Here is an 11,081-nt window from a genome sequence, read left to right on the forward strand (position 1 = left end):
CCTGTCATCTTTTCACTCCCTCCTCTCTACATTCTCTTCCTCTGTTTCTGCTGCTAAAGCCACTTTCTACCACTCCAAATGTCAAGCCTCTGCCTCTAACCCTAGGAAGCTCTTTGCCACCTTATCCTCCCTGCTGAATCCTCCTCCTCCTCCCCCTCCCTCCTCCCTCTCTGTGGATGACTTCATCAACCATTTTGAAAAGAAGGTTGACGACATCCGATCCTCATTTTTTAAGTCAAATGACACCGTTGGTCCTGCTCACACTGCCCTACCCTATGCTTTGACTTCTTTCTCCCCTCTCTCTCCAGATGAAATCTTGCGACTTGTGACTGCCGACCGCCCAACAACCTGCCCGCTTGACCCTATCCCCTCCTCTCTTCTCCAGACCATTTCCGGAGACCTTCTCCCTTACCTCACCTCGCTCATCAACTCATCCTTGACCGCTGGCCATGTCCCTTCCGTCTTCAAGAGAGCGAGAGTTGCACCCCTCCTCAAAAAACCTACACTCGTTCCCTCCGATGTCAACAACTACAGACCAGTATCCCTTCTTTCTTTTCTCTCCAAAACTCTTGAGCGTGCCGTCTCTAGCCAACTCTCCTGCTATCTCTCTCAGAATTACTTTCTTGATCCAAACCAGTCAGGTTTCAAGACTGGTCATTCAACTGAGACTGCTCTTCTCTGTGTCACGGAGGCTCTCCGCACTGCTAAAGCTAACTCTCTCTCCTCTGCTCTTATCCTTCTAGACCTATCCGCTGCCTTTGATACTGTGAACCATCAGATCCTCCTCTCCACCCTCTCCAAGTTGGGCATCTCCGGCGCTGTTCATTCTTGGATTGCGTCCTACCTGACAGGTCGCTCCTACCAGGTGGTGTGGCGAGAATCTGTCTCCGCACCACGTGCTCTCACCACTGGTGTCCCCCAGGGCTCAGTTCTAGGCCCTCTCCTATTCTCTCTATACACCAAGTCACTTGGCTCTGTCATATCCTCACATGGTCTCTCCTATCATTGCTACGCAGACGACACACAATTAATTTTCTCCTTTCCCCCTTCTGATAACCAGGTGGCGAATCGCATCTCTGCATGTCTGGCAGACATATCAGTGTGGATGTCGGATCACCACCTCAAGCTGAACCTCGGCAAGACGGAGTTGCTCTTCCTCCCGGGGAAGGACTGCCCGCTCCATGATCTCGCCATCACGGTTGACAACTCCATTGTGTCCTCCTCCCAGAGTGCAAAGAACCTTGGCGTGACCCTGGACAACACCCTGTCGTTCTCCGCTAACATCAAAGCGGTGACCCGATCCTGCAGGTTCATGCTCTACAACATTCGCAGAGTAGGACCCTACCTTACACAGAAAGCGGCACAGGTCCTAATCCAGGCACTTGTCATCTCCCATCTGGATTACTGCAACTCGCTGTTGGCTGGGCTCCCTACCTGTGCCATTAAACCCCTACAACTTATCCAGAACGCTGCAGCCCGTCTGGTGTTCAACCTTCCCAAGTTCTCTCACGTCACCCCGCTCCTCTGCACACTCCACTGGCTTCCAGTTGAGGCTCGCATCTACTACAAGACCATGGTGCTTTCCTACGGAGCTGTGAGGGGAACGGCACCTCCTTACCTTCAGGCTCTGATCAGACCCTACACCCAAACGAGGGCACTACGTTCATCCACCTCTGGCCTGCTAGCTCCCCTACCTCTACGGAAGCACAGTTCCCGCTCAGCCCAGTCAAAGCTATTCGCTGCTCTGGCACCCCAATGGTGGAACAAGTTCCCCCACGACGCCAGGACAGCGGAGTCACTGACCACCTTCCGGAGACACTTGAAACCCTACCTCTTTAAGGAATACCTGGAATAGTATAAAGTAATGCTTCTTTAAGCGAAGTATAAGCGAGTTATATTCCAGTATAGTAGGTTACGGTAATGCAACATTTATTGGATGCCAACCACCGTTAAACCCAGTCGAAGAAGAAGGCCCACACTCCAGTACAGTAGGTGGCGGTAATGCACCATAACGTTGGATGCCAATCGCCGATAAACCCCACCGAAGAATAAGAAGACGACGACGACAACGACGGGCGAAACAAGGTGAAGGTATTTTAAAAAAAAGAAACGTTTTGATTATCAGATTGAACAGCACATATATCGGTTTGTCCAACTAATAGACAAATATACACTTCGGTAACGTTCATTTTGGTTTAGCTATTCAGTTCTGCGACGGTAGCTTTATAGCTAGCTATGCCACACGTGAACTGGCTGTCTAGCTAACTGATAGCTTAGCCATTGTTGTTAGAACTGGTTAACCATGTTGTATTTTGTTTCAAGTTCGCGTCGCAGACATGTTTGTCTTAGCTATTACCATTAAACCACGCCAACTGTTACTAATCACTTGGCTAGCTTACTAATTGGCTAGTTTACTAGCTAGATGTGTTAGCTTTGATTGCTAGTTAGCTAGCTCTCTTTGCCAGCCGAACTAACGTTAGCTAGCTACAGTGCAAGAGCGAGGTATCAAGCCGGGGTATAATCATTAGCAAAACGTTTTCCGTTGCGAAACGAGTTTCTGTTGGACACAAGTCAGTTCTTCCTAGTGAATACACCCCAGTTAGATACCTTAAAGTGGAACTGACAGCATTTTAACAACATGAAATATTTTTCAAATCTGTTAATATACACCCCGAAGAAGAATATTACACTCTGACAAGGGAGCATTTAGATATGGTCATTTTCACAAATTCTTAGACTGTTTGGGAATTACTTATACTAAGGCATTGTGAAAATTCTATAGCAATATAAAGTGGGAAAGCGTCCGTTTGTTTGGAAAATTAATAGACACTGCAGTAAATAAAACCGAATAAAAAAATCACTCATCCAGGACCAGAGTCAACACAGACCAGTGCACCATAGCCAACCAGAGCTAACGGTGCACCATAGCCAACCAGAGATAGAGTAGGCTTTTATGCTAACAAGCCATTTGCCACACAGGCCTGCCATCATTCACTTTGAACTGGACTGTGATTACAGGCAGTTGCAACAGTGTGATGCAAAAGCCACAATACACCTGAATGGATTTCTGCAAATATGTCAATACCACAGGAGTTATCTTACATTTGGGAACTTTACAGTCCTATTGATCAAACAACCATGAAAAGGTAGGCTCTCACTCAGTTATGCACATCAACAACAACTAATGCTAGCCAGAGCAAGATCAACTAAAATCTAACAAAGGAACATTAGATAAACCCTCTCAAACTTTTTCAGCTAGCTAAACGATGGGAAATTGTAGCCTACTCGTCCTTCTGCAGCTTGCCTGCACCCAAGCTAACTGGCTAAAGTTGGCTAGCTTGCGAGCCAGCTACTTCATGAAACAAATGAGAGAACACTTCACTCTGCCCACTACTCACCCTAGCAGAGCTGGTTAGCTAGGTTGTTTACATGTTATCTAGAGCGTTTGTGACTAACTATTAAAAAATGTTGCCTACATATTCAGCGGGTGTTGCGCATTTGTAAATTAACCAGTTAATATACGCTCTGGCACACTCAGACGACTGGATACATCGTTCAAGTTCTTGCTAGCTAACCAAATGACACCTGCATCTATAGCTGTGTATAGCCACTGAAAAACCATATGAGGGGAAAATGTCAGTCACTCACCCACTCCTCCAATGACATGGCATCCTACAAGCAGCTAGCTAACGTTAACGTTAGGCTCCATGTTTTTAGCTTGCTACATAAATAAATACGCTAGACTTTTAGCCATGTTATGACTGACTTGTAATCATTGCCTTTGCTAGTTTGATTTTATTGCATTCCCAGCCGTAGTTACATTTGTCCGTTTTTATCCAAAATATTGAGTCATTGAAACTGAAACATTGCATCCCGAATAGAGGCAGTAAACAATGTATCAGGCCAGCTGTGATTTACAACTTGATAGCAATATTTTTGGGACTACCAAGAAATGTATTGGTGAATTATATTAATCATGCATTGAACTGCATCCATCTATTCTGCCAACAATGCCTTAGTGTACGTCATGGAATGTTGAATCAAATAGAACCTATTTTTTAAACCTCTTATAAAGTTGGTTTTGTAGCATAAACTGGGAATTTGATGTTTTTTACTGATATTATGATTGTCTGTTTGTTTCATATATGCAAAGTAGTTAAAACGATGTCAGTTCAACTTTAACAACATATTTTAGCCATTAAATAGTATAGCGTGCCTAAATCTTATAGCTAAACTGTTCACTTGTACATTCTCTTCATAGATGGCTAGACTTCTGACAAGACCGATACTAGTATCAACAGATAAATACCAATAGGTTGCATTTTTCTACGTCTGTTTCTCTCAGGTAGGCCATGGCTCGCGGACAACAGAAGATTCAATCCCAGCAAAAGAACGCCAAGGCGGCAGCTGCTAAGAAGAAGGGAGCAGCAGCAGACCAGAAGACTTCAGCCAAGGCAGCACTGGTCCACACCTGTCCTGTCTGTCGGGTGAGTATTAGTGTTTGGTACTGTATGTGCCTTTAGAAGGCAGGGCAAATCCGTTTTGGTGATTTCTGGTATATCATCAAAATAAATAAACTGCAAAACGTTTTTGGAATCATTCAGCAGTTTCTACCTGATTAAAGTACATGACCATTGGAAATTAATGTTGAAAGTTCAATTTATATTCCTAAAACTTAAGTTGAAAATGATGCTGTCTCTGCTTCCTGTTGAAAATACATTTTGATAAATAGCCCAATGTCAAAACCCAATCAATAACCAATATGCAGAAACAGTTTGTGATATTTTGAAAACATAAAATGTATCATATGCACATACGTGTGCAACAATAGTAATCATATTACTTGTATTTTTTATAAACGGCACACGCACCAAATACCCTGTTATTTTGACAAGTTACAATAAATCACTGATATCGATTAGGGGAGAAATCAGGTTGTACGCACTCTTGAAACTAACAACAACAACAAAAAAACCTGGAAACTGGATGTTTTTTACATCACTGGTTAGAGGACAACCTGCAAAAGACAGTCAGCTAGATTTGAGTGATGCATTTTGATTTGGGGGTCGACCAAAACTGAAAGAGAAATGCAACACTTATTTGTCAGTCACTCATATGGATATCACATTGAAATCAATTGTGCGAGAGGGGGAGATGAGGTTGCACATCCTGTTAAAACTAACACAGCTCAAAAACCAAACGGAATCAGGGAATAATGTGTACATGACATTATTCCCAGCTAGGCCTACATTTTGAAGTGTTTTGATTCAAGTGGGTTGCCAACGTGGTAAGTGTAACGCAACACTTTTTTTGTTAATCACTTCCATTGATATCACGCGGAAATCAATAGAAAAGGGGTGTAAATGTTTTGGGTGTAGCGCTGTTTGAACTAACACTATTCACACTTGGAATAACCTATGGTTGGTTAGATAAACTTGTAGAAGGCTCACATCTATATTTTAGAATGTCAGGTGTTGATATCGGGAGGGAACAGACCACTTTTTTGTTAGTTAGACTAATTTAAACGAATCACGACGCGGCATAGGATATCTACAGTGACAACGGTTGGCTGCTATTTAAGTGATAGTTTGACTGTCAAATCTATGTATTGGTGTGGCAACACTTTGGGGAAGGCCCTTTCGTGTTTCAGCATGACAATGCACCCGTGCACAAAGCGAGGTCCATACATAAATGGTTTGTCGAGATCGGTGTGGAAGAACTTGATTGGCCTGCACAGCGCACTGACCTCAAATACGTCAAACACATTTGGGATGAATTGGAACGCCAACTGCGAGTCAGGCCTAATCGCCCAACATCAGTGCCCGACCTCACTAATGCTCTTGTGGCTGAATGGAAGCAAGTCCCCTCAGCAATGTTACAACATCTAGTGAAAAGCCTTCCCAGAAGAGTGGAGGCTGTTGTAGCAGCAAAGGGGGACCAACTCCATATGCCCATGATTTTGGAATGAGATGTTTGTGTCCACATACTTTTGCAACAATGACATTATTTCTCACTCATTTAACCATTTGGAGAGTAAAATAATGCTCTCAAACACAATTTTAACTGGTCGCTGTAGACTAGAGCCTCCATAGTCTGTGCAGAAGCCTGAACGTTTGACGTCCCTACCTTTTTAGGTTTCTTTTCATGTCTAGTCCATTGTACTGGCATGTGTGATGTGTAGTAGTTTGATGCATCTTCTTGCTTTGCTTATTTTTTGTCACCTGAAAATTCAGTCTCAGCCAACAATTGTTGATATCCTACATTTTTTACCTGACCCTTACAGACACAGATGCCGGACCCGAAGACATTCAAGCAGCACTTTGAGAGCAAGCATCCCAAGTCCCCAATGCCCCCAGAGCTGGTTGATGTTGAGGCTTAAAAGACCACACACACAATGGACCTACAGCTGGGTTAAGATGCTCTCATCATTCAGACTCACAGTATACATGTTAGCAGCAAACTCTTGCCCTATGCTTCAACTGTATTTCATATGGCTCAATATGTGGAAATGTTGTCACTCATTGCCTTTCATATTGTGATTCACAGACATACAATGACAACGATTTGAGCGCTGCAACTGGGACTGAATGGCATCAAGGGACAAAACACTGAGACCCCTGGACATGGGTGGGGGAATATTTGTGTGACAATGACCTGGGGGGGGGGGGCAGAAGCACACCAGCACCCCATCTTATATGTCCAACCACCCCTCAACTTCAGACTATTGAAGCACCCATCTTACTTCTATGAGCCCACTCTACCTACATCCCTTTTCCCTATGCCGCTTCCTTCATTCATTCCTGATTCAATACCATCTAGACTGTTACACGTCTAAAAGTTTCATGGTGTTACTTTTTCTCATCTGTGTACCGCTGTCCTACTTTTGCCCCTTACTCTTTTCTATACCTCCTCCCATACACTCTTGTGCAAATCATTTCTGCTTTCTTTGACAATGGTGTCATAGTGGAAAGGATTTGTTAGTTGCCCAAGACTGAGCCTTGTTCTGCCTGTAAAAGGCCCTGGTCGAAACAATGCCAAAATCACTTTTGATAGTCTCTGGGTCCACGTTGTAACAATAGTTTTTTTGCATTTGACCATTTCCAATAAATTTAGCAATATATATGAAAGCATTCCTCTGCCTATTTGATCCATTCTGAAGGAAAGCAGTGAATACGTTTTGTGTGTGTGAGAGAATATGTATGCCTTGTAATGCTAGCAGAAAATCGTTACTTCCGAATGCAAGTGAAACGCCATTCCGTCTATACTGATACCAGACAAATGTATACTTATAAGTATTTTCAAATGTATTTCCAATATACTGCAATGTTATGTAGCTGAAGAGGGGTGACACTGTCTAGGACAGGAGTGTCGATCAGTTTCTGGAGGTCTGTGTTCACTGGCATTTACTGGCATTTACTCTCACTTCTGCATCAAATCAACCTCTACAAGAAATATTCTAGTTTATTTTATTACACATATAGCAGTACACAGTCCTCCAGAAATCTGTTGACAATGACACATTCCTGTGTATTGGATCCTCTGTACATATAAAAATGGCAAAAGAGAATTTGACATTTTCCATTGCTACTTCTCACACTAAATAATCCATATCTTATACTGAACTGAAATATGAATGCAACATGTAAAGTGTTGTTCCCATGTTTCATGACCTGAAATAAACGATCCAAGAAATTTTCCATTCGCACAAAAGGTTTATTTCTCTCAAATTTTGTGAACCAATTTGTTTACATCCCTTTAAGTGAGTATTTCTCCTTTGCCAAGATAATCCATCCACCTGACAGGTGTGGCATATCAAGAAGCTGATTTAAAAAGTATGATCATTACACAAGTGCACCTTGTGCTGGGGACAATAACAGGCCACTCTAAAATGTGACGTTTTGTCACACGACACAATGCCACGTCTTATGTTTTGAGGGAGCGTGCAGTTGGCATGCTGACTACAGGAATGGCCACCAGAGCTGTTGCAAGATAATTGAATGTTCATTTCTCTACCATAAGCCGCCTCCAATGTCATTTTAGAGAATTTGGTTGTAAGTCCAACCGGCCTCACATCCAAAGACCATATGTAACCCGCCAGCCCTGGACTTCGACATCCAGCTTCTTCACCTGCGGGATCGTCTGAGATCAGACACCCGGATAGTTGATGAAACTGTGGGATTACATAACTGAATAATTTCTGCACAAACGCAGGGAAACTCATCTGCGTGCTCGTTGTCCTCACCAGGGTCTTGCCCTGACTTCAGTGGGCAAATGTTCACCTTCGATGGCCACTGGCACGCTGAAGAAGTGTGCTCTTCACAGATGAATCCCGCGTCATGTGGCCAAGTGGTTTGCTGATGTCAACGTTGTGAACAGAGTGCCCAGTGTCAGTGGGGTTATGGTATGGGCAGGCATAAGTTACGGACAACGAACACCATTGCATTTTATCGATAGCAATTTGAATGCACATAGATACCGTCACAAGATCCTGAGGCCCGTTGTTGTGCCATTCATCCGCCGCCATCACCTCGTATTTACATTTACATTTGAGTAATTTAGCAGACGCTCTTATCCAGAGCGACTTACAGTTAGTGTATTTCAGCATGATAATGCACGGTCCCATGTCTCAAGGATCTGTATGCAATTCCTGGAAGCTGAAAATGTCCCAATTCTTCCATAGCCTGCATACTCACAAGACATCTCACCCATTGAGCATGTTTGGGGTGCTCTAGATCGACATTTACCACAGCGTGTTCCAGTTCCCGCCAGTATCCAGCAACTTCGCAAAGCCATCAAAGAGGAGTGGGACGACATTCCACAGGCCTCAATCAACAGCTTGATCAACTCTATGCTAAGGAGATGTGTCCTGCTGCATGAGGCAAATGGTGGTCACACCAGATACTGACTGGTTTTCTGATCCACGCCCCTATCTTTATCATACTGGGCGCACTGGTTCAGGTCTACCAGATGGTAGCTCACTAACTCATTGTCCTTCAAGGGAAAGAGAGCCTCCTCGGTGGGAAATGTGTTCTGTGCTCTAACATCACTGCTCTTTGCTTTGTGATAGGACGAGGCCGAATTAAAACGAAATGCATGTTCTTCAATCGAACGCTGCTTGCACCCGCCCGCCCGATTAGAATCACTACTCTTGGCGGGTCTGATTTAGAATATGTGGACAATACAAATACCTAGGTGTCTGGTTAGACCGTAAACTGTCCTTCCAGACTCACATTAAGCATCTCCAATCCAAAGTTAAATCTAGAATCGGCTTCCTATTTCGCAACAAAGCCTTGAATCATGCTGCTAAACATGCCCTCATAAAACTGACTATCCTACAGATCCTTGACTTCCGCGATGTTATTTACAAAATAGCTTCCAACACTCTACTCAGCAAATTGGATGTAGTCTATCACAGTGCCATCCGTTTTGTCACCAAAGCCCCATATTCTACCCACCATTGTGACCTGTACGCTCTCGTTGGCTGGCCCTCACTACATATTAGTCGCCAAACCCACTGGCTACAGGTCATCTATAAATCACTTCTAGGCAAATCCCCGCCTTATCTTAGATCATTGGTCACCATAGCAACACCCACCCGTAGTATGCGTTCCAGCAGGTATATCTCACTGGTCATCCCCAAAGCCAACACCTCCTTTGGCCGCCATTCCTTCCAGTTCTCTGTTGCATATGACTGGAACGAACTGCAAAAATCTCTGAAGCTGGAGACACTTATCTCCCTCACTAATTTTAAGCATCAGTTGTCAGAGCAGCTTACCGATCACTGCACCTGTACACAGCCCATCTGTAATTAGCCCACCCAACTACCTCATCCCCATATTGTGATTTACAGTGTTATTTATTTTGCTCATTTGCACCCCAGTATCTCTATTTGCACATCATCTTCTGCACATCTATCACATCTATCTATCACACCATGGCCTATTTACTGCCTTACCTCCATAACTTACTACATTTGCACACACTGTATATAGATTTTCTATTGTGTTATTGACTGTACGTTTTGTTTATTCCATATGTAAAAGCGTCTGCTAAATGACTAAAATGTAAATGTAATGTAACTCTGTGTTGTTGTTATTTTTATCGCACTGATTTGCTTTATCTTGGCCAGGTCGCAGTTGTAAATGAGAAGAAAAAAAGAAAGAAAGAAATGTGAGAGAGGGTGTAGTAGTGCATACTGACCACTAGTTGGATCATAGCGTGGTTGGTGGCGTTCATGCAGGAACCCAGAGGGTATAGGCATTCTCCATCACAGTAGAAGGGCAGAGTAACCCGTAGGAGCCAGGACCCAGTCCTTATGGAGAGAAATACCATAGAAATAGAATGACAAGATTAGATTAATGACTAGAAGAGACTATTTCTATGAGAAATACATCATAAAATATGCAAAGAACATACACTACAATGCACATACTACACAAATGCCTTGCTTCCCTAAAAATACTAATTGTGTGTTACAGCAAATAAGGTGATACAATGTTAGATCATGATATTATCTATTCAGTAGATTGAGTAGTTAAGGGAGACAGAAGCTCACCTTCCAGCCTAGGTCACTAAAGCTCACATATAATTAATGTCTCTTACAAGCCTGACGCCCACTGTTGACGTGGCTGTGATCTGAAAGGGATCAAAAAAGATGTTATGAGACAGGACAGACTGTAAAGCATGCTTTGGATGCATTGGATTTAAAATAAAGACACAATTAAATGTAAACGCAAGTTAAGTAATTTTGTAATTTGGATGAACTATCCCTTTAAACTCTGCATAAAACAAGCTTAACAACAACACCAAAAACCAGTGTTGTCCCCTGACCTTGTATGACCTCACCATGTATACTGGGCAGGGGACGGTCATATTTGGGCTTCTTCTTGCGGGGGTTGGGATTCAGGGATCGACAGGGGGCCTGGCTGGCCCTGAAGAAGGTCACCATGAAGGGCTGTTTGGAGCAGGGGCCCCTTCGACCCACCAAGCCTACCCACCCAGCTGACAAGGACTGGTCTGATAGAGAGAAAACAATGTGTGTGTGTGTTTGTGTGTGTGTGTGTGTGTGTGTGTGTGTGTGT

General features: G+C 43.5%; 1 protein-coding gene across 3 annotated transcripts; it reads left to right on the plus strand.

The window, feature by feature from the left end:
• Positions 1 to 1,990: 1,990 nt before the first annotated feature.
• Positions 1,991 to 7,695, plus strand: LOC121571523 (zinc finger protein 706). 3 transcript variants are annotated; one of them, XM_041883024.2, is made up of 4 exons: positions 1,991 to 2,085; positions 4,346 to 4,487; positions 6,284 to 6,410; positions 6,547 to 7,695. In XM_041883024.2, the coding sequence occupies exons 2-3, from the start codon at positions 4,353 to 4,355 to the stop codon at positions 6,377 to 6,379; spliced, it is 231 nt and encodes a 76-aa protein (XP_041738958.1). In that variant the 5' UTR covers positions 1,991 to 2,085; positions 4,346 to 4,352; the 3' UTR covers positions 6,380 to 6,410; positions 6,547 to 7,695. The 3 variants fall into 3 exon arrangements, 2 of the variants coding, with proteins under 2 accessions (XP_041738958.1, XP_041738957.1); XR_006001722.2 differs by having other exon boundaries at positions 2,000 to 2,091; positions 6,284 to 6,448; XM_041883023.2 differs by having other exon boundaries at positions 2,001 to 2,091.
• The last annotated feature ends 3,386 nt before the right edge of the window (positions 7,696 to 11,081 follow it).

The sequence above is a fragment of the Coregonus clupeaformis genome, chromosome 8 (genome assembly GCF_020615455.1).
Source record: "Coregonus clupeaformis isolate EN_2021a chromosome 8, ASM2061545v1, whole genome shotgun sequence".
Lineage (NCBI taxonomy): Eukaryota > Metazoa > Chordata > Actinopteri > Salmoniformes > Salmonidae > Coregonus > Coregonus clupeaformis.